Raw genomic sequence first — 24,183 nt, 5'->3', positions numbered from 1 at the left:
CTACGGCACAATACAGGCCCTTCGGCGCACAAGGTTGTGCTGAACATGTCCCTACCTTAGAAATTACTAGAGTTACCCATAGCCCTCTATTTTTCTAAGCTCCATGTTTCTATCCAAAAGTCTCTTAAAAGACCCTATCATATCTGCCTCCACCACTGTTACCGGCAGCCCATTCATAAAAAAACTTAACCCTGACATCTCCTCTGTACCTACTCCCAAGCACCTTAGATCTGTGCCCTCTTGTGGCAGCCATTTCAGCCCTGGGAAAAAGCCTCTGGCTATCCACACGATCAATGCCTTTCATCATCTTATACACCTCTGTCAGGTCACCTCTTATCCTCTGTCACTCCATGGAGAATAGGCCGAGTTCCCTCAACCTGTTTTCATAAGGCATGCTCCCCAATCCAGGCAACATCCTTGTAAATCTCTGCACCCTTTCTATGGTTTCCACATCCTTCCTGTAGTGAGATGACCAGAACTGAGCACAGTACTCCTAAGTGGGGTCTGACCTGGGTCTTATATAGCTGCAACATTACCTCTCAGCTCCTAAATTCAATTCCACGATTGATGACGTATGCACCGTATGCCTTCTTAACCACAGAGTCAACCTGCACAGTTGCTTTGAGTGTACTACGGACTCAGACCCCAAGATCCCTCTGATCCTCCACATAGCATTGCATAACCAGCTGCTGGAGGTTGGATTTCACTGTGGATCTCATCTGCAGAGTCTGCTGGAGCTGACTTTGCATCCCAGTAGAGGCATATCCCCAAGTCAGAATGCTTGAAATTGCAGTGAGCAAAAGTTCTGACTTGCTGCTTATCTGTCACCCACTATCAGTGATAAAAACCACTGTCTTTTTAACACAAACACATGCAACTGACGCCATTTTAAAAAAACTGTTCTCTCTAAGCATGGTGTAGTGTAACAGTCACACAATTGCATGCAACTGACCCAAATTAGAAAATGTTCAGCAACAGTACCCTGTCCCAAGAAAATAAAGGGAATCCTGGCTATTTTGTTGATTAATTTTTGTTCTATTAAGAGTCGTGCAAATATAAGTGGCTGCCTTGATTAACCGATGGCTCAACTAACTGGAATCCATAGTATTACCTCCATCATTAAGACCATCTACAAAATGCTGGACCTGAAACGTCAATTGTTAGTTCCTTTATAGATGCTGCCAGACCTTGGTGACCTGCTGAGTTCCTTCAGCATTTTGTGGTATTACTCTGGATTTCTTGAATTTGCAGAATCCCTTGTATTTAACATTAAGACCACTTCCATTGCTGGAATATTATTTGTCTCTACCTTTCTATGATCATTCCTTACGTCATTCTCTGTTTTAATTCCCTCAGTGTATAACTATTTATACCCTTGCTCTGACCCACTTTAACCACGTTGTCTTACAACCCAAATGTTTGGTTCTTTAACCCTTCTATTTGCTAATTCTCTCCCTATTATTAGGAACATTCAAAATCATTTTGAGTTATGCATTTCCCTCAATTCCTGCATGAACTGTATTCTGAAGCTAGAAGATTTAAGGATGTTAACTATTTTATAACCTTTCTTTTAAAGGCTATAATTAACAATAATGCATGACACAAGTATAACGAAGGGATTTTGTGTAGCAAACATCTCGGATGCTGAAGCAGAAGCTCTAGTGCCTGGATCTACCCAGGGATTTTGTTCAGGTCATGCAACAAAGTTTTCAAGGATACTTCAGTGTGATATACATTATGCAACATCTCGCAAAGGTCATTGTATTATGAATATCAACTTCAACAATGCTTAAAATGAATCCTGATTAAGTTGCAAGTAATATTGGGAAATGTATATGTGAATGAGTTTAAGGTGAGTTATATTGCATCCAGTTCATCTCAAGCACATCATATAACTAAATACTTTATTCAAGCTCCCACTACCTACTAAATGCTCCCAATGTGCGTCTCAAATAGCCTCTGACACCCAAGTCCAGCTCTTGGCCTTCATGCGGCCTAGCTACTAAGCTTGGCGGAACCGTTTCTACTGACAGGAGAAGGGGTAAAGTTAGATGGAGCTTGTCAGCCGTGGTTGGCAGCTCATCTAGTAGAAGGAAGACACTGATCTCAAACCACTTCTACCTTGTGGCTATGTCCACTTAAGGGGAAGGCTTCAGAAGTAAATCCCAAGGGGAAAGATATGGAGCTGGACTCCTTGAGGCAGCCCTACATTGAGTTCAGTGCTAACTGGCGATGCTGTTGGTACCAAACTTTATTGGTCTCTGCCATTCCTTTGGGTTCACCAGATGCATGGGCAAAAGCTTGCTTTCTATATCGTACTGGCCAGGCTTGCATATCTAGACAGCCAGGATGTGATAACCATGGTCACTGACTGAGGCCAAGAAGAGTCACCATAGGAAATTTGAAAACTGATGTGGCATGTTTTTGTAATGTTCTTGGAGAAATAAATATTTGCCTGTTTGCTGAGGTTAACTATATTCTTACAAAGAAGTGAGGTTCAATGTTTTGTCCAACACACAACAATTATAATAATGCAGTACTAAGTGAGTACTGCACAGGGTTTATCATGCTTATTACATATTTCTCCTAGCCTGTCACACATGGAAGTTGGCAGCTCTTTATTTGCTGTTGCTGCTCAATGTCTAATCCTGATGTAGCTGGTCTGTTATAGATGGCACATCAAGAGCACTGCAGATTTTGTGAATGTGCGAACTGCATGGTGTATTGGTCAGATACTGTGAATTCTACCTGCTTGACTGACTAAGCTGACCTGAAGGTGGTGCTAAAGTAAGACTCTTCATCTGGTTCTCGTGATCCAATGACTCTTCAATAACAGAAGATTGATCCACAATTAGGAAATATATTTACCACATAAAACAAAGCAAAACAAGGCCTGTGATTATGTAGTACCATTCACAGCAGAATAGTGCAAGTCTTCTGCAGCCAGTAAAGAACATTTTGCATATTTTGGAAAGACTCAGCAGTTCAGGTACTATCTGTGCAAGAAGAAACAAAGTGTTTCTGAAACATTAACTCTTCTTGCACAGTTTATTTAAAGTAGGTTTTATTATATTATCATGCACAAGAACAGGTATATACAGGTGGAACATAAAACTTATTTGTCTGACCTAAGTTTTCCAGCATGTTTGTTCAGATTTCTGCTATCTAATTTAATCTGCTATTTAATTTTCATTTTTAATACTTTCTACATACTGTGGTGATGCCCAAACAAAAGCAATTTTAATGCCCTCTTAAATGATGAAAATAATCTTTTGATTCAGAACGTAGATGTGTGTAACGTAGAAGATTGCCTTAGGTTACTGTAAGACATTGATAGGATTCAGATTTAGGCTGAAAAGCGGCAGATGAATTTCAATCCAGAAAAGGGTGAAGTGATACACTTTGAAAGGTTGAATACGAAGGCAGAGTACAGGGATAATGACAGTATATTTAACAGTGTGGAGAAACAGTGATCTTGCTATAGTTCCCTCAAAGTCACCCTGCAAGTTAAGAAGGTATATGGTGTGTTGGGCTTCATTAGTTGGGGGATTGAGTTCAAGAACCATGAGGTAATGTTGCAGTTGTATAAAACTCTGGTTAGACCAGATTTGGAGTATTGCGTTCAGTTCTGGTCACCTCATGACAGGAAGGATGCAGAAGCTTCAGAGAGGGTGGAAAGCAGATTTATTAGGATGCTAACAACAACACACACAAAATGCTGGTAGAACACAGCAGGCCAGGCAGCATCTATAGGGAGAAGCGCTGTCGACGTTTCGGGCCGAGTCCCTTCGTCAGGACTAACCGAAAGGAGAGATAGTAAGAGATTTGAAAGTAGAGGGAGAGGGGGAATTACAAAATGATAGGAGAAGACCGGAGGGGGTGGGATGAAGCTAAGAGCTGGAAAGGTGATTGGCTAAAGTGATACAGAGCTGGAGAAGGGAAAGGATCATGGGACTGAAGGCCTCAGGAGAAAGAAAGGGGGGTGGGGGAAGCACCAGAGGGAGATGGAGAACAGGCAAACAACTAAATATGTCAAGGATGGGGTAAGAAGGGGAGGAGGGGCATTAACAGAAGTTAGAGAAGTCAATGTTCATGCTATCAGGTTGGAGGCTACCCAGCCGGTATATAAGGTGTTGTTCCTCCAACCTGAGTTTGGATTGATTTTGACAATAGAGGAGGCCATGGATAAACATATCAGAATGGGAATGAGACGTGGAATTAAAATGTGTGGCCACTGGGAGATCCTGCTTTTTCTGGTGGACCGAGCGTAGGTGTTCCGCGAAACGGTCTCCCCAATATATAAAAGGCCACACCGGGAGCACCGGATGCAGTATACCACACCAGCTGACTCAAAGGTGAAGTGTCGCCTCACCTGGAAGGACTGTCTAGGGCCCTGAATGGTGGTGAGGGAGGAAGTGTAAGGGCAGTTGTAGCACTTGTTCCGTTTACAAGGATAAGTGCCAGGAGGGCGATCGGTGGGAAGGGATGGGGGGGGGGGGGACGAGTGGACAAGGGAGTCGCGTAGGGAGCGATCCCTGCAAAAAGCAGAAAGGCGGGGAGGGAAAAAAGTTTTTTTCGTAGTGGGATCCCGTTGGAAGTGGCGGAAGTTACAGAGAATTATATGTTGGACCTGGAGGCTGGTGGGGTGGTAGGTAAGGACAAGGGGAACCCTATCCCGAGTGGGGTGGCAGGTGGATGGGGTGAGGGCAGATGTGTGGGAAATGGGAGAGATGCGTTTGAGAGCAGAGTTGATGGTGGACGAAGGGAAGTCCCTTTGTTTAAAAAGGGAAGACATCTCCTTCGTCTTGGAAAGAAAAGCCTCATCCTGAATGCTGCTTGGATTGGAGAGCATGTATTATGAGGATAGGTTGAACAAGCTAGGGCTTTTTTCTTTAGAATGAAGGAGGATTAAAGGTGTCTTGATAGATGTCTACAAGATGATAAGAGGCATGGATGAAATGGGCAGCCAACAACTTTTTCCCAGAGTGGAAATGGCTAATATTAAGGGGCATAATTTTAGATGTTTGGAAGTATAGGGGAGATGTTACAGCTATATTTTTTTAAGAGTGGTAGTAGAGGCAAATACATTAGGGACATTTAAGAAACTTAGATAGGCACATGTATGAAAGAAAAATGGAGGGTTATGTTGGTGGGAAGGGTTAGCTTGAAGTTGGAGTAGACTAAAAAGTCAGCACAACACTGAAGTTTTATATTGTTTTGCTTTAGTTGAGAAATAATACCAGTAAGGATAACAGAGTAGATTCCTGGCACTTTAACAGAACTTTTAACTCCATCAATGAGTCTTAATTTAACATTTTCCCTGAGAAGCACAGTGAAGCGTGAACCTATATCTCAGTAGGGAGTATTTCAAAAGACACCCTTCTTATTCAAAAGCAAGCATTGAGCAGGGGAAGATGAGAATATCTTCAGCTGCTGGAAATCCAAGCAACACACACAAAATGGTGGAGGAACTCAGCAGGCCAGGCAGCATCTATGGAAAAGAGTAAACAGTTGACCCTTCATGAGTCCCAATGTAGGGTATCAGCGTGAAACGTCGACTATTTACTTGTTTCCTTAGATGTTGACTGAGCAGGGGAAGATGGTTTTATATGATCTTGAGGGTTTGGCACTGGTGCCCTCTGCAAGTTTGGAGTTTACTGTCCCCCAGTATTAGAGGGCTGTGATAATAGAAATTAAATTATAGTGAACAAATAATATTCATTTGAACTGAGCCTTAATAGGAGGGGTATTTTTTGCCTGCAGTTGTAGGTTGGTAGCAAACTGTACTTAGTTATGTGCATTTAAGATCTAAATATTGTTAATGGGGAGAGCAATATTCCATTTATGATGACCACTTTATATTCTAGCTTTAAAATATCTTCTCAACACTGATATTCACCATCTTAGCTTGTCCCAAATTGCGTCATGGTTTTTGAAGTGTAATTGCTTTGTGATGTGGAAAACCACAATTGCTACCTAGATTTAAGATTTATTTCCAGCGGAGAGGGAGTGAACTGCAATGACAAACCTTTACTTTGTTATTAGTTAGGCCTTCCCTCAAAATAGATAAAGAGAAAGTTCTGTAATCTAACCCTCGAATTAGGTCAAGCAGGGCTTAAAGCTGATGAGTAATTAATCTTAGGTACATCTAACCATGCAAATGTAAAATATATTTTAGCATACTGCGTTTTATAACTTGAAGACCTTCCTATTATATCTATAATACATAATGAATAAAGTGTTGCCAAGTGATAGTGGCCTTTTCAAACCATGAAGATTAATATACAGTATGTATGTTTTAATCTGAAAGCATATGGAGGCCAGAAGAAACTAGTGCTGGAAAGACAGGAATGGAACTGGATCAAACTGCTTTCACTATGTTATATATATATATAGTTTTGATTCATGCACTTTATTTATATACAGCTAAACTGCATCCATAATGCAGTAAATGAATAAGAATTATGAATATATAGAAATAATATTCAATAGTTAAATACATAAAAATGAAATCTAGATTGACCTTGAAATGCATTAATGAAATTTCAAGGTGATTTAGGAAACTGCTGAGTATTTCTATTGGATAAGAAGATTTATCAACCAATGAATTACTGATCTGCTCACATTGGTGTGTATTATTATACAATGGAGTCAGTAATCCTTGTAAGTGTGGAATTAACTGCTGTAATACCTAATGCAGAGTGCTGTTAAATATTATTAATGTTTTTTTAAAATGTGGCAGGGATAAACATAAAATGTATGCAATTTATGTATTGTCAATGTTTGTAATGACAAATTAACATGAATAATAATATTTAAGATATTTGCTCATACATAGTTTCCTAAGTTCTATCAAGAATGTATTCCTCCCAAGTCAGCTTCCTGTTCTTTTCTCAAATACACAAACATTCTATCACTGGAATTTTGTTTTTGTATACAATTAACCATTGTTTGTCATAAAGTTTGTTATTAATTTTAGTAAGTTGAAAGTTATGCTGCTTGTTCAGCTATTGATCTTCGTAAAGCAAAATGTGGTAATTCCTGTGTACAAATAGTATCAATACCAGATTGGCACCTGTCATATAAATGGCTATTGAACATTGCAGTTTTACAGTTTTAAAAATACAGTTTATTCTCCATTTAGGGAAATTCACTAGCTTCCTGTCCCTTTTTTTTTCTATGTAATTTAAGACGGTGTTGGTCAGAGAACCATAAACTTAGATTGTCTCCCTGATGCCACACTGTTCTTCATTCTGAGAAATAGTTCTCTGTTTTGCTTTGTCATCTTTATACTTTCAGTAGGTGACATAATCTAAGGACATGGTATTAGGTTCTACATAAATGTTATGAACTGATTATTTATCACCATTATTACACTCAATCCTTCAATACTGCTCTTCTGTGAATTTTCATCAAGACATGTCCACTTTCAAAACTCTTGCTTATAATCAGCTATTTATAATAAATATACAACAGGGCTACATTTAACAGCCAATTGCAGTTGATGGAAGCATGTCTAAGCATTGACAGATTTTAAAGTATTCTGTAAGATAATCTAGTTTGTATCATATATAAATGAAAACATCATTGCAAATGTACAACACAAAACAAATGTCACAAATCGTTAAATATACAATGTATTCAATATACAATTAAATGTACTCAGGCAGTTGAAGTACCAAGTGTTTTCTTCATCCCTTATAAATAACACTTCGAAGAGTATTTACCTTGTGGGCTTAATTTCATAGAATCATTGAGCAACTAAATGGAACATTATTGCATGAGATCTGATAATCGTATGCTTTGTTATGGTTAAAAGAAGATGAGTTCTAAGTATGCTGAGGTGAAAATATATATGCAACATCTTGGTTGTCCACAAATTATGCAAAAATTTAAGGTTTCTGTTAAACTTTAGTACTGTATTAAAGAATCAGCTCATTCTAACTAGCTCTGAAGGGTGATGACACAATACAAATTCACAGTAGTTACTTTTTATCTCTGAAGCTTCTGTAATTAGGAATTAAGTAGACTGCATTAAAAATATATGGACATTTTTACAATGCAGTTATGTAAAAATATAGTAATATATCAGAATGGAAGCACTGCCCTAATGCATAATCTCATAGGTCTATATCTAATCCATCTAATTTATAACTGCCTATTCCAGCATCTAAGTGTTCTGTAGAATTTAAAACAACTTTTATATATTTAAATGTATAAATAATTTGGAAAATCTAAAAGAGTTTGAATAAGTCAATTTCCATTTAAAATTAACATGTTATTTTTCTTTCTGATAGAAATTCAGAAAAAATATCTAAATTAAACAATGGAAAAGTAACATTTGCAATTTATTGCAAGGGGAAAAAATGAAAATAAAAATAAAATTATTTGGGTAAAGAGGCCCAAAATGCAGAAAAGCTCAACACCTGTTTCGAAAGTCTAAATATGCTTCACAGTGGTTAAAATTCAATATGTCTTCTAAATTTTCTGTTAGGTCAAAGATTTCATGTTGTATCCTGAATGATTAGAAACTGCTTACTTTAAAGTACCACGTATCCCAAGGAGGAAAAGAGTAACAAAACAATATTGTAATCAAGTTGATCAGATTGCATTGTTATTACAATGTCTGGACCAACACTGTCATATCCAGCCTTATAGATTAGTATTTCCATAATGTCCTCAGAAAAGTAATAACATAATTTTGATAATGTGCTTCAAAAAGAGCGTTCAGCTGTTTTATTATAATTTAAAACCCACATGTTTTACTCATGAACATTAACGTTAAGTAACTTATTCAAAATTATGTGATTGGAAGGAACTCTTCCTGAAGGAAGCGCTTATTCTGGATGGCAGTAGCACATTGACTTTCTACTCAGTATTAACTCTCACTGCCATCAAAGAAACAGAATATTGTTTAGAACACAGCTGATAGCCAATTTCTGTACCCACGTGTACCATCAACATGAACTTGGGAGATCTGCAACATTTACTGGTTTCAAAATTTATTAATATGTACATAAGAACAAAAGCGCCACACGTAAGAGAATAACCATTGTAAAGAATATATCCCTTTAACACAGGGTGGTCTTACATGGTCATTCCTTGACACACTTCTAGATTCCAAGCATGATTCAGTAGATGAAAAGACAGCATTCTCTTGATTTCCTGCTGTACTGTTTGTGCAGTTTCTTGTCATTGTGAATATCAGGGTGAGGCAGCCAAGGAACCACAAGGGTTACAACACACAACAACTTTTGGATTGAGCCTTCTCTGCTGCAGCAGCAGCAGCAGCAGCTGAAAGGAAGAAACCAGGGGAAATAATAGAGAAAGGAGAAAATTAATGAGGGAATACAATGTGTTTGAAAAACTCTTATTTTCTGCTTTAAAAAAACTAAACAAGTTAGGTAGTTATTTTGGAAAAAAATACACATGACATTTTAGGCTGAAACGTGACAGGTTTTGGCCCGAAACGTTGACCTTAGTTTTTTTTTTCCATAGATGCTGCCTGGCCTGCTGAGTTCCTCCAGCATTTTGTGTGCTTTGCTCGGATTTCCAGCATCTGCAGAGTTTTTCTTGTAGGTGGTTATTTTATCCAAGTGCTCTCTATGTCACCATGCCTTCAGAGTCTCTCTGTTCCTTAGCTCCTACATCCTGGTCTCCTATATGCTCATTAGTCTCTCTTTTTTAAGGTTTTCTTTATGCTCTTCTATTCTCTATTGATTGTAGAAAGCTGCATTTTAATAGATTATTTATTTTGTCATTTCAATATGTATTAGTGTCAATTTAATCAATATTTTAAATTACTATTCCAGTGTTGTCTTTTTTTTATATAGAGTGTAACTGCAGAGTCCAGACTGCAAATACCGGGTCAATAGTTCCAAACAGTTTGTAAAAACTGCTCTGATGAGTGATGGATTTGCTTATTATCAAAATATATCAGGGTTGTGTAGTGTACCTCTGCTTTGAACTGTGGGTTCAGTTTTCAGCATTCATAGTGGCTAAATTTAAGCATATGTGAACTGTGGCTGGGGATCCCAGGTAGTTGGTACCAGCTCTGCGTTGTCCATTGAAGCCAAAGTACATTCACCAACATTTTCAAATAAAGGCGATAATCACTGCCCTGTGATAAAGCCATTTGTAAATGGGCCATTTCCTTCCTCAAGGGAAAGAAGAAATAGAAGACCAATACATTCATGGCACTGAGTTGGTGGATATTTTGAACTTCAGGACCTGCTGGCTTAATGAGCGTACTGTCAGTGGATTACAGGTTCTAGAACTGCAGGAAACCATGTCTGAACTAAAGGAGATTTGGATTCAGCATTGATAGACAAGGAAAGATCTCACTATTAAGTATTAACTTTCATAACTGAATTGCATGCACACTGAAAAGGAAAACATTTTAAGAATAGGTCAAGACAAGAGACCTGAAACTCAATTCACAGAAGCAGAGGTAAAATTGACTAAGAAGGCCACTTTTGGCAGTACCATTTTAATTAATTCTCACATTAAAATAAACTCACCTCAGATTGGATCTGAGTTTTAATTACTCTAGACGTCAGTCAAGAAACCTGCTGTTGGTATCATTACATTATTGAAATATATTGCATATCAAAGATAATCATCCAATTATTGTCACTTATGGAAAGCAAATGGGCAGAAACCTCGAGTTCTTTCATTTAGTAATGTATGTATATATTTAGAAAATTTTGTTCTGGTTACCCTGGACTTGGTTTGAATACAAGAGAAGTGCAAGAACAATGAATCACACAGATTCCCCAGGAAACTGTTCATCCTAAGAAAAAATGTTAAGCTCTTGAAGTGATTACCAGTCTCTGATTTTTGAGAAGGAAAAAAAGATTTCTCTAACCTTTCTTTGCTTCTAACTCTTCTGCTTTCTTTTGTCTTGCTTCCTCCAAAGCTTTAACTTTCATCTCATATTCTTCAGCAAGTATTTTCCATTCTTTTCTGTTGTTGAGCAGACCGTTGAGCATTGGTGTGATAGCCTCATGAAAGCGAGAGAATTCCTGAAAGAAATCAAATGCAACTACCAATTAGGGTTGGGACTTGGGCAGCAACAATCCTAAACTTGAGTCTCATTATTTTCAGAACCTGAAATATTGGCATAAGATCTCCCCATATGCTCTTCCAAAATCAATCCAGTGACCATAATTCTAAAAAATTACTCTATTAGATTTTAGGAGTAATGCCTATAGCTTCCTTTGTTTTGAATTTGAAAGCAAATACATCCCCTTTTATTTTGTAATGATACAAATTATTGTCTGGATTAGCAATGACATTGTGGCAATGGCAAACTGCTGGAATTCTTTTAGACTGCAGAGAAAATAACTCTGTGCACTCTGCACTTGAGGGAACGATCTGAAGATGATCTGTCTAACAGAAGATAGATGTCCCAGTCTTACCAGCAACAGAGTGTCTGCAACACACACAAAGTGCTGGAGGATCTCAGCAGGTCAGGTAGCACCTATGGAAATTAAATGACGTTAACATATAGGGTCAAGATCCTTTATCAAGACTGGAAAGGAGGGGAAAAGATGCCAGAAAAAGAGGTGGGGGCAGGAGAATGACAAGCTAGAAGGTGATATTTGTATCCAGGTGGGTGGGGAGGAGAGATAAGTAAGAAGCTGGGAGGTGATAGGTGGAAAATGTAAAGGGCTGGAAAAGAAGGAATCTGATAGGAGAAGAGATAAGTGCCAGGTGTGAGATTAGTGGGGTGGGTTGAATGGAGAAGGGAATCACAGAGGAAGTGACCATTGTGGAGAGCAGAGAGTGGGGAGGCAGAATTAAAAATGTGTTTGGTGGTAGGGTTCCACTGAAGATGGCAGAAGTTGCAGAGAATAATGGGTTGTACGCAGAGGCTTAGGGGTTGATAGATGAGGACAAGAGGAACTCTATTCCTGTTAAGGCAGTGAGAAGATGGGAGGAGCATGGTTGTCCGGGAAATGAGATGCAGATGAGGGTAACATCAATGTTGGAAGAAGGGAAAACTTGTTCTTTGAAGGAGGACATCATTGATGTCCTGGAAAGGAAAGCTTCATATTGGAAATAGATGTGGTGGAGACTAAGAAACTGAGAAAAGTGAATGCCGTTTTTTTACTGCTGACAGTCAGGAAGAGGTATAGTCAAGATAGCCATGGAAATCAGTAGTTTTATAAAATATATCAGTAGACAGTTTGTCTCAGAGATGGCAACAGAGAGATCAGGAAAGGGGAGATAGGTGTTGGAAATAGACCAAGTGAATTTAAGGACAGGGTGGAAGTTGAAGACAAGGATAATGAAATTAATTAGCTTAGAATGGTTGCTTGAAGCTGTACCAGTGCAGAAAGAGCGTTACCATGGAAAGCTTGAAACAGACTTTTCCATCTAGCCTGCAAAAAGGCAGGCATAACTGGAGCCTAGGTGGGTGCTAGTACTGCATGTGAGAACCAGTTCTACTGGATAGAGAAGGGTGGTGGTGAAGGGAAATTAGTCAGGAATGTTGAGAAAGAAGACCAGAGCTTTAAGGCGTTCATGATGGGGGATGGAAGTAAATTGGGATTGGACATTCATGGTCAAAATGAGGCGATCAGGGCCAGGGAATTACATGTTGTTGAGATCAAGAGCATGTGAAGTATCATGGATGTAGTTGGGAAGAGACTGAAACAAAGGGGATAGAATGGAGGCATTTGGACACAAGTTCAGTGGTGCAGGAGCTAGTGAAATCATTGGGCCAACTGGACTGACAGGTTTCTGGATTTTGGGTAGGAGGTAGAAACAGCAGTATGTGGGGCAAGGTAAGGTTGGTGGGAGTAGAATGGAGATCTCCAGAGTTGATGAGTTTGCTGATGGTGTGGGAGAAAATGGCCTGATGGTCCCAAATGGGGACCTTTTCAAGGGGTAAGTAAGAGGAGGTGGCTGAGAACCGCCACAGAGACCACTGCCTCTGTGATGCCCTTGTCCCTCCCCACTGATCTCCCTCCTGGCACTATCCTTGGCAAGCAGCCAAAGTGGTACACCTGTCTGTTCAAACCCTCCCTCATCTCCATTCATCTACTGTATTTAGTGCTCCCAATGTGGTCTACTCTGTGTTATTGAGACCTGATGTAGTTTGGGAACTGCTTTGTTGAGCACTTCCACTTGCAAAAAGCAGGATTTCCCAGTAGCCAAACATTTTAATTCCTATCCCCATTCCTGTTCTGATATTCTCGATGAAGGGTCTTGGCCTGAAATGTCAACTGCTTACAGTATTTATTTGCATAGATTCTGCCTGACCTCCAGCATTTTGTGTATGCTGCTCTGGATTTCCAACATCTTGTGTTTAAGACTAATTAACTGTTAACACTCTAAAGTTGGAATAGGCTTCAGCTCTCCAGTTATGGCTGCATTTCTGTGGATGACACAAGCTGCTTTTACATTTTGCTAACAAAAATGAATCTGGTGATAATTTTGTGGTCAGTTATTCTGCAGCTGTAGTTGTTGGAAACCACCAAGGTAATGAGAATTATTCTTAACATGCTCAGATGCAAACCCATTACGAGGTTACAAAAGAAATTATACTGACTCATAAATCTTTTTGATGGACATACCTTGTAGACAAATGTACACACAAAGTCGATGAAACCAACTTGAAGTTTGGGCAGTTCATCAGCTTTATTCCTGTCCATCATAGGCTAGGGATTTTAATAAACAGAACTGAAAAGTTAAAATCTGTGAGCTTTAAATACATAAACAGTATCTTGTATCAGAGTTATCTTGTTTATTTATGAAAACATTATTGTTAAAATTGTTTGATATAAAGTCAACACTTGTATGGCAAATGTGCTCCTATTTACAAGGACCTTCAATGGGACATGAAGCTGGGATTCCTTCTTTTAAAAAAAGTGTCAAGAGGTTATCTAACTGATGTCTTTAAAACTATAAACAGATCATTAATGTAAAATGATAAAAAGTCCACAAAAAGGACAGTATGAGAGTGTCAATGATCAATCCAATTATGAATTTAGAGGCAACATTTTTACCTACAGAGCTATTAGTTATTGGAGCCTGCTACCACTTGGGGTGTTTGACGAGAATATTATGTGGTTAGCTTGATGACCATGAGGAAGAAAGGCTATCATTATATCATGGCTATCATTATAGAATGAAACAAAGCCTACATCTACATGGAGTACTGCAACAAAAAAGTAGCATCCATTGTCAGACTGCACCATCTATGCCATCAGCAATGAGGTACAGGAGCCTTAGGTCCCATACCACCAGGTTTGGGAACAGCTAATACCCTTCAACCATTCAGCTTGTGAAACATGTGGCACTTCACTCACCTCAACATTGAACTGAATCCACAGCCCATGGTCTCAATTTCACAGACTCTCAAGCTCATGTAGTTCTATCTTCAGCATTGGTTATTTATTTTGGGTGTTTTTCTTTGTATCTGCACACTAGTAGTTCGTCAGTTTTTGTATTTTTCTTTGAGTCCATTGCATTACTTTATTTTACTGTAAGTGCTTGCAAGAAAATGAATCTCAGGGTAGTATATGGCAACATATGCAAAGTTTTAAGTAAATTTATTATCGAAGTACATATATGTAATCACATACAACCCTGAGATTCATTTTCTTGCAGGCATATACAGTAAATCTAAGAAACATAATAGAATCAACAGGATGCACCCAACAGGATGAACAAACAGAGAATGTGCAAAAGGCAACAAACTGTCAAATACAAAAGTAAGTAAATAAATAAGCCATAAATATCAAAAACATGAGTTTAAGAGTCATTGAAAGTGAGTCTTGTGTTGTGGAAACAATTCAGTGATGGGGCAAGGTGAAGTTATCCCCACTGGTTCAAGATCCTGTCACTTGAGGGTAATAATTGTTCCTGGGCCTTGTAGTGTGAGTCCTGAAGCTCCTGTATGTTCTTCCTGATGGCAGCACCCAGAAGAGAACATGGCTTGGGTGGTTAGGGTCCTTGATGATGGATGCTGTTTTCTTGCAATGACATTCTGTGTAGATGTGCTCATTTGCAGGGAGGGCTTAAACCCGATGGACTGAGCCATATCCACACCTAACCATGATGCATCTAATCAATATATTCTCTAATACACATCTATAGCAGATTGTCAAAGTTTTAGATGTCATGCTGAATCTTTGTGAACATCTAAGGAAGTAGAGGTGCTGCTGTGCTTTCTTCAGAATGCACTTATATACTGAGCCCAGGACAGATCATCTGAAATGTTAACGATGAGGAATTTAAAGTTGCTGACCCTTTCCACCTCATAATGCGGCTCATGCACCTCCGGTTTCTTCCACCTGAAATCAGTAATCAGCTCCTCGTTGTGGCACCACTCAGCCAAGTTTTCAATCTCCCTCTTATATGCTGATACATCACCAGCTTTGATTCAACCAACAACAATAGTGCCAACAGCAAATTAAATATGGCATTGGAGTTGTACTTAGCCTCACAGGCATACGTATAAAGTGAGTAGAGCAAGGTGTTAAACACACAGCTTTGTAGTGCACCTGTGCTGATGGAGACCATAGAGGAGATGTTGCTGACAATCCAAATTGAATGGGGCCTGGAGGTGAGGAAATCAAGGATCCAATTGCATAAGGTAGCACTGAGGCTAACGTCTTGTAGTTTACTGATAAGTTTTGAGGGCATGATATTGTTGAACTGTAGTCAATAAGGAATATCCTGATGTATATATCTTTGCTGTCCAGATGTTCCAGGGTTGAGTGAAGAACCAATGAAATACCACCTGCAAGGCGTTTCTTAGACAGGAGATGATATGTTTCATCACCAACCTCTCAAAGCATTTCATCACATTGGATGTAAGTGTTACTGAAAAATAGTAATTGAGGCAGATTACCATGTTTTTTTTTAGGCACCGGTATAAGTGAAGCCTGCTTGAAGTAGGTGGATACCTCAGGCTGCTAAAGTGAAAGGGTAAGGATATTGGTGATCACTCCAGCCAGTTAACCCATCTAGGCTGGATGCTTTCTGTGGGTTCACCCTCCTCTCACATCAGCCTCAGGGTCTGGAATCACAGGGTTATTAGGGGCTGTGGGAGTTCATGAAGGTTCCTCAATGTTTGGATGGTCAAAGCGAGCATAGAAGACATTCAGCTCATTGTAATTTGATAATGAATTGATTTTGAACTTTGAAGAGGATCAGGACCTGCTTTAGTGGAGGAAAAACACTGGCACAGAGGTATGGGGATAAATAATATTTCCTAATGTTGTCAATTTTTTACTTTAAACTGATGTGAAGTATATTGTTCCATACTCACAATAGGATTTTGCTGCAATACAGTCCGTTCTAAGTCTCCCTGTTCCCAGAATTCAGCTGCTACTAAGAGAGCCACCTATATAACACAGCACAAATGCAACTGCTCAGTTCAGCTCAATATCCATAACATTATTACCATAATAATTCAGTTTAGCACCATTTCTACTTGTTTTAATTTTCTGCTCCAGTCAGAGCTCAGAATGAATTGTAACCAGATACTTTGATTGGAGCTATCAAGAGTAACATTAATCCCACTCATTCAGTGAGAGCCACCAGTAGGCAATCAAGAGTGGCCTATTGTTTGTTGTCTCCATTGTCATTGCACAACAGAAACATGAGGCTTAAGCCAGCTCTTTTGTGCAAATGCAATCAAACCCATTGATGGAGCACTAGAGAGCATGGAAACCTGAAATAAAACCTGGAAAAACTCAGCAGGTCAACAACATCTGTCAAAAGAGAAATAAAATCATTGTTTCAGAACCTGAAAAGCAAGAAAACAAATACATTTTAAATTGCAAAGGGACAGGGATGGCTAGAGCAAGGGGAACCCAGGAAATTGTCCCAAATGCCCTGGCCACTATTGGTTCTCTGTACAACAATCCTAAAATGGACTAATCTGTTTTTGAGGGTTGCTATGCATTAATATCATCTTATTGCCTTATTAACTTCAGCAATGACAAAATACAAATCTGAGACTTTACAAGCCACAACTTCTGGCATTTGCCATCATTCTGAATGAGGTAAAATTTCAATCCTTTCAGCTCTCTCCAATTTACTTCCCATCCAACCATAATTAGCAAAAGTCAACATGCACTCTTGTTTCTTACAGACCATTATTCATTCAGCAATCAGCTCCACTTTCCACCATGACTGATTCATTATCCCTCTCAACCCTATTCTCCAACTTGCTCCCCTTGATCTTTGATACACTAACTAATCAAGAACCTATCAACTTCTGTTTTAAATAAATTCAATGACCTGGCCTCCACAGCTGTCCATGGCAACAAATTCCACAGATTCACTACCTTCTGGCAAATGAAATTCCTCCTCAACTCTGTTCTAGATAGATGTACCTTGATTCTGAGGCTGTACTCTCAGGTCCTAGACTCACCCACTATGGGAAATAACCTCTCCATGTCCACTCTATCTAGGCCTTTCAATATTTGATCAGTTTTAATGAGATCCCCCTAATTCTTCTAAACTCCAGCGAGTACAGGAACCAAGCCATGAAACCTTGAGTCATTCTCATGAACCTCCTCTGGACCCTCTCCAATGCCAGCACGTCATTTCAAAACTGCTTCCAATACTCCAAATGCAGTCTGACCAGTGCCTTTTAAAGCTTCAGCATTACATCTTTGCTCTTATATTCTAGTCCTCTCGAAATGAATGCTAACATTACACTTGCATTCCTTACCACTGATTCAACCTATAAGTTAATCTTTAAGGGATCCTGCATGAGGTCTTTCAAGACCTCTGATTTCTGAATTATTCCTTCTACGAAAGTGCATGACCATACACTTCCCTGTACTATATTCCATCTGCCACTTTTTTGCCCAGTCTCCTGATCTGCCTCAAGTCCTCCTGCAGACACCCTACTTCCTCAACACTACATGCCACTCCACCTACCTTTTTATCATCCACAAACAAAGCTTTCAATTCCATCAAACAACCTATAATATATAACTTGACAAGAAACGGTCCCAACAGAGACCCTTGCAACACACCACTGATCACCGGCAGCCAACCAATATAGGCCAGGTATTGGAGTGTGTGAAGGAAGAGAAGTGGGTGCAGTTACTATTACAAGAGAGAAGGTGCTCAAAAAGCTGAAAAACCTAAAGGTACATAAGTCACCCAGACCAGAGGAACTGCACCCTAGGGTTCTGAAAGAGGTAGCATTAGATTGTGTTGGCAATAGAAATGATCTTTCAAAAATCACTGGATTCTGGCATGGTGCGAGAGAACTGGGAAATTGCAAATGTCACTCCACCCTTTAAGAAAGGAGGAAGGCAGCAGAAAGAAAATTATAGACTAGTTAGCCTGTCCTCAGTGGTTGGGAAGATGTTAGAGTCAATTGTTAAGGATGAGGTGATGGTATTCAAGACTGGATAAATTCAGCATGGTTTCCTCCAGTGAAAATCTTGCCTGACGAACCTGCTGGAGATCACAAGTAGGATAGATAAAGGGGATGCAGTGGATGTTTTATATTCGGATTTTCAGAAGGCCTTTGACAAGGTGTCACACATGAGGCTGCTTACCAAGTTAAGAGCTCAAGGTATTACAGGAAAGTTACTACCATGGTTAGAGCATTGACCGATTGGTAGGAGGCCGCGAGTGGGAATGAAAGGATCATTTTCTGGTCGGTTGCAAGAGACTAGTGGTGTTCTGTAGGGGCTGGTTTTGGGACTGCTTTTTATGCTGTATATCAGTGATTTAGATGATGGAATAGATGGCTTTGTTGTCAAGTTTGCAGATGATGCAAAGATTGGTGGAGGGGCAGGTAGTGTTGAGGAAAGAGGTAGGATGCAGAAAGACTTAGACTGATTAGGAGAATGGGCAAAAAGTGACAAATGAAATACTAAGTTGGAAAATGAATGGTCATGCACTTGGGTAGTAGAAGTAAATGTGCAGACTCAAAGTACACTGCAGATGCTGTGGTCAAATCAAGACGTTCATCCAGCTTTTTTGTACGTCTAAATGTGCAGACTATTTTCTAAATGGGGAGAAAATCCAAAAATCTGAGATGCAAAGTCCTTGTGCAGAACACCCTAAAGGTTAACTTACAGGTTGGTTCGGTGGTGAGGAAGGCAAATGCCATGTTAGCATTCATTTCAAGAGGTCTAGAAGACAAGAGCAAGGATGTGATGCTGAGGCTTTATAAGGCACTGGTGAGACCTCACCTTGAGTATTGTGAACAGTTTTTGGCCCCTCATCTTAGAAAAGATGTGCTGGAATTGGAGAGGGTCCAAAGGAGGTTCACAAGGATGATTCCAGGAATGAAAGGGTTATCATACAAGGAAAGTTTGATGGCTCTGGGTCTGTACTCACTAGAATTCAGAAGGAAGGGGGGGGGGGTGGAATCTCATTGAAATCTTTTGAATGTTGAAAGGCCTAGACAGAGTAGATGTGAAAAGAATGTTTCCAATGGTGGGAGAGTCTTGGACAAGAGGACACAGCCTCAGGATAGAGGGGAGCCCTTTCAAAACAGAGATCTGGAGAAATTTCTTTAGCCAAAGGGTGGTGCACTTGTGGAATTGTTGCCACATGCAGCTGTGGAGGCCAGGTCATTGGGTGTATTTAAGTCTGAGATTGATAGGTTCTTGATTGGACATGGCAACACAGGTTACGGGGAGAAGGCCGGGAACTGGGGTTGAGGAGAAGAAAAAAAGATCAGCCATGATTGAATGGCGGGGCAGACTCAGTGGGCCAGATGGTCTCATTCCACTCCTATGTCTTGTGGTTTTATGTCTTATAATGGTTTCAATCTCAAGCTGCTCTAAAATCCCCTCTCTTGGGATCCAGCACCAGACTGATTTTCCTAATTCTCCTACAAATTGAAATCCCCCATGACTATTGTAACATTGCTGTTTCTACATGCTTTTTTTAAAGTCTCCGATTGTAATTTATATCCCACATCCTGGCTATGTTTCAGAGGCCTTTATAAAACTCCCATTAGGGTCTTTTTACCCTTACATTTTCTTAACGCTTCTAATCTACGTCACCTCTTTCCAAGGCTTTGTCATCAGTTTTTACCAACAAAGCCAGCCAACCCCCTCTGCCTACCAGTCTGACTTTATGATATGATATGTATCCTTGTATGTTTAGCTCTTGACAATGATCTTCTTTCAACCATGGCTCAGTGATGTGCATGCCATCCCTGCCAATCTATAAATGTACTACAAGATCATCTACCTTATTCCATATACTGCATGCATTCTTCAGTCCTGTATTCATCACCTTTTTCAATTTTACACTCATGTTACATTTCAACTCATCCCACTGACTGCAAATTTACCCTATCATCTGCCTGTCCTTCCTCACCGTTTCACAACACATTGCATCTACTTGTATACCAATTACCTCATCATCCACCCTGTCACTCTGGTTCCCATCACCTGCCAAGTTAGCTTAAACTCTCCACAACTGGTCTAGCAAACCTGCCTGCAAGGATATCGGTCCTCCTCAGGTTGAGCTGTAACCTATTATTTATTTATTTTTTTACAGGTCATACCCAAAAGAATTCCCAATGATCCAGAAACAATAGTCCCTGCTCCACTTCCTCAGCCATTCACTCATCGGTACTATCATCCTATTCCTGCCTTGACTAGAACATGGTACTGGGAGTAATCCGGAGATTACTAGCTTGGAGGAACTGTTCTTCAGCCTTTTCTTGAATTCCCTGTAGTCACTGTGCAGGATCTCTTCCTATGTCTTTGGTGCCAATGTGCACCACTCCCTCTGGCTGCTCCTTCTCGAGAATCTTCTGCAGCCGCTCTAAGACATCCTGAATCCTAACAGCTCAGAGGAAACACATCATCCTAGTGTCTTTCATGGCCACAGAGTCTCCATCCGTCCCCCTAACTATAGAGTCTCCTATCGTTATTGCTCTGCCTGACTTAACCCTTTCCTGCTGAGATTCAGAGCCGGCCTGGCTGCTACTGCTATGCCATGATCAGTCATCCCTACCCAGCAGTATCCCAAGGGGTATACTTGTTGAGGGGAATGGCCACAGGGGGAATATTGCACTGCCTGCTTACTTCCCTTACTCTCCTTGTGCTTACCCATCTACTATGTGAAGCCTGCATCTGGGTGTGATCACTTCAGTAAAAGACTCATCTATGATGTTTTCTGCCTCCCAGATGGTCCTAAGTATATTCAGCTCCAGCTCCAGTGCCATGACCTTGATAATCAGGAGCTAAAGTTGGGTGCACTTCCTGGAGAAGTATGTCACCAGGGAGCCTATTTGTACCCTGAAATCTCACATCTCACAGGAGGCCCATCCAACTGCCTTAACTACTATTCTGCCTACACTTGTTATATCTTGAATTTCTAAAGCTTAAGTTCTAGTCTGCATCTGTCTGGATACCAAAAGGAACAAAGAAATAGAGGGTAGGTAATTATTGGCTTTATACTCTATCTGGTTAGTTTTTAGCCCAAGCCTGTTTAGCCAAAGCCTGGCCACTCTAGCACTATCCACTCCAGCAATGGCCACTCCACTTACATCTCATTTCTTTTTATTGGCCCCTGCTGAATGCCTAAGAGATCGTTATATTTGCAGCCCTTCGAAAAGTTCTGAAAAGCACTGAGCATTTTTTAAACCTCTCCTGGTTAATTGAGTTACTGTCATCTTCCTGTCAGCTCAAACCAGTCTGTCCATTCTCCACTGACTTCGCTCATTAACAAGGCACTTTTGGCCACAGAAATGCAATTCTCTGTAAACTCTAGAGACTGCTGTGCGTGAAAATCCCACAAAATCAGCAGATTCTGAGTTACTCAAACCACCCTATTTGGTACCAACAATCATTCCACAGTCAAAGTCATTTAGATCACATTTCTTCCCCATTCTGAACCTCTTGACCACACCAGCATGCTTTAATGCATTGAGTTGCTGCCATATGATTTGCTGATTAGATAGTTGCATTAATGAGGTGGCGTACTAAAGGTGAACCCAATAAATTGGCTACTGAGTATAGATGTGTAAATTAAAGATATGTAAGAGTGAATGACATTATACTAAAATTTTGTAAGTTTATCATTCATAAATCGAGGAATACTTGTAATCTTGTAATAATAATGATGGCACCAAAAATAAAAGGAATATGTGAATGGTGGAGAGGAATTTGCCCACTATACACCTACCTGAGCCCAACCTTCCTCTGTGATTTTTTCCGCTGTGTGATTTTTTTCCCCTGTCTGTATTTTTTACTCAGTGGATGTTATTGTGATTCCATGGTTGGGATTTCCCCAAACACCAATGACCATGTTGTTTCAAATTGTATCTTCACCCACCATTAAAACTCCATTGATTTATGTATGATCTCCATAGATTATCCAAATGTAGAGATTGCTCTGAAGTATTTGACACCATTTAGGTGACTGTTGAAATACTATAATTCATTTTCACTCAGTAATTCTGCTTCAATGTATTAAAAATCAAGCCAATTTTCTTCAAGTTAGAATTCCAGGTTTTGGTGCCAAATTCATGATATTGACTCATTTGGAGTCCAATGTAAGAATGTTATTTTAACATCATGGATGCTATAATTGAATACAAAGAATAGACAATTTGCAAGCATGGGAATCTCAATGTTATAATCAAACAATGAGTTCAAAACAATGAAATATTGTAACATATATCTATTTTCCTCTCCCCCTTTTATACTTTATATGATTATTTACCCATTTCTATCCTCGTGTTTTCCATCGTCAAGGCCCCTCATAATCCAGGACATGCCCTCTTCTTATTACTACCATCAGAGTAGAGGTCCAGGAGACTGAAGCCTCACACTTAATGTTTTAGGAATAGCTTCTTCCATCAGATTTTTGAGCAGTCCATGAACCCATAAACACTACCTCACTATTTTGCTTTCATTTTGCACCATTTATTTATTATATATTCTTACTGTAATTTATAGTAATTAATAATGGTGGAGAAGATGCCTGAAACATTTCTGCTCCTATGTCTTCTGGTCTAATTTTATGCCTTGCACTGTACTGCTGCTGCAAAATGACAAATTTCATGACATGTCAGTGATAATAAAGCTGATTCTAAAATCTAAACTTAAAATACTAATAATCTAATAACCATTAAATCACCACATCTCCACTGGGAGATAGTAACTAAGAACTTCCAATCAGTCTTGTCATTTGAATCAAACTCATTGTAAATCTGCACAGTAGCCTGCAAGTTCACCAAAAACTCAATATAGAATAAGCTACAGTACATGGCACTATCAACATTTAGTCTGAACAATGGAAAACTGTGTGACCCTCCAAATAGCATGGGTTCTTGACAGTACAGACAGCTGATGGATCTTGGAACTCACCTTGCTCTGAACCTCCCAGGGTTTGGTAATGGCTGACAAGTCACATGCTGTCATCATCATGGCCCTGAATGTAACAAGACCAAATATTATCAGTTATTCACACAGTTTTTCAACATAACCGTAACTTCGAAAGTCTGTAACTTCCCTTTGGACTTGGAGGCAATTTGATGTGGCAGAACCAAGGCAAAGCAAGGCAGCAGGCCCTCACTCTCAGACCTGAGGTGTGAACGGTTTAAGTGCCATTCCAATTTGAGGAGCCAGGATCCAGACTCCAGAACCCGATGCTTGGATGATGATTTAAGTGCCGTGCCTAATTCAAAAGGTCGGATACAGGCCAAATTGAAGCAGTAGGGTCCACGCCACAGAGCGTATCAAAGTGACTGAACCCAATGTTTGGATGGCATTTTAAGGGCCGGGCCAAATTGGAAAGGTCGGATACAGGCCAAATTGAGGTGGTGGGGTCCAGTCTCCAGAGCATATTGAAGTGACAGAACCTGATGTTCAGATGACAATCTAAGTGCCAGACCAAATTGGAAAAGTTGGGGTGTCGGGGCCCGAGGTGAGGGATGGGCTGGTTCAGTTCGCTGCTCTGCCTTGCACTCCAACTAAGGTTCTGGGGTTGGATTCTCTTTGTGGACTTCAGTTCAGAACACCATTTGCTTGTGTTTATTGCTTGCATGATTTGTTTTTTTCTCTCCGTACATTGGGTGTTTGGCGTTTTTTTAAAAATGGGTTCTTTTGGGTTTCTTCATTTCCAGGCTGCCTTTTAAGAGATGAATTTCAAGTTTGTATAATGTGTACATCTTTGATAATAAATGTACTTTGAACTTTAAACCTTCAGCCTGTTTTCATC

At 39.8% G+C, this 24,183-nt stretch overlaps 1 protein-coding gene and 1 long non-coding RNA gene across 2 annotated transcripts in view; one reads left to right on the top strand and one right to left on the bottom strand.

Moving 5' to 3' along the window:
• Positions 1-9,160: 9,160 nt before the first annotated feature.
• The window catches only part of LOC132391742 (rod cGMP-specific 3',5'-cyclic phosphodiesterase subunit beta-like), an 82,402-nt gene continuing 67,379 nt past the window's right edge, over positions 9,161-24,183 (bottom strand). The window contains exons 18-22 of the mRNA XM_059965309.1: positions 23,331-23,394; positions 16,286-16,360; positions 13,584-13,667; positions 10,868-11,024; positions 9,161-9,294 (exon numbers count right to left, since the gene is read on the bottom strand). Of these exons, the coding sequence (XP_059821292.1) occupies positions 9,236-9,294; positions 10,868-11,024; positions 13,584-13,667; positions 16,286-16,360; positions 23,331-23,394 (439 nt within the window). The 3' untranslated portion in view covers positions 9,161-9,235. The remainder of the gene's footprint in view (positions 9,295-10,867; positions 11,025-13,583; positions 13,668-16,285; positions 16,361-23,330; positions 23,395-24,183) is intronic.
• LOC132391743 (uncharacterized) lies at positions 9,233-24,147 on the top strand. The gene is made up of 3 exons (XR_009511338.1): positions 9,233-9,575; positions 15,717-15,827; positions 20,509-24,147. It is a non-coding gene; the product is annotated as an uncharacterized LOC132391743 (long non-coding RNA).

This window comes from Hypanus sabinus, chromosome 3, assembly GCF_030144855.1.
Source record: "Hypanus sabinus isolate sHypSab1 chromosome 3, sHypSab1.hap1, whole genome shotgun sequence".
NCBI classification, from domain to species: Eukaryota; Metazoa; Chordata; class Chondrichthyes; order Myliobatiformes; family Dasyatidae; genus Hypanus; species Hypanus sabinus.
The sequence above is the reverse complement of the archived record's forward strand: the minus strand, read 5'-3'. Positions and strand labels throughout refer to the sequence as shown.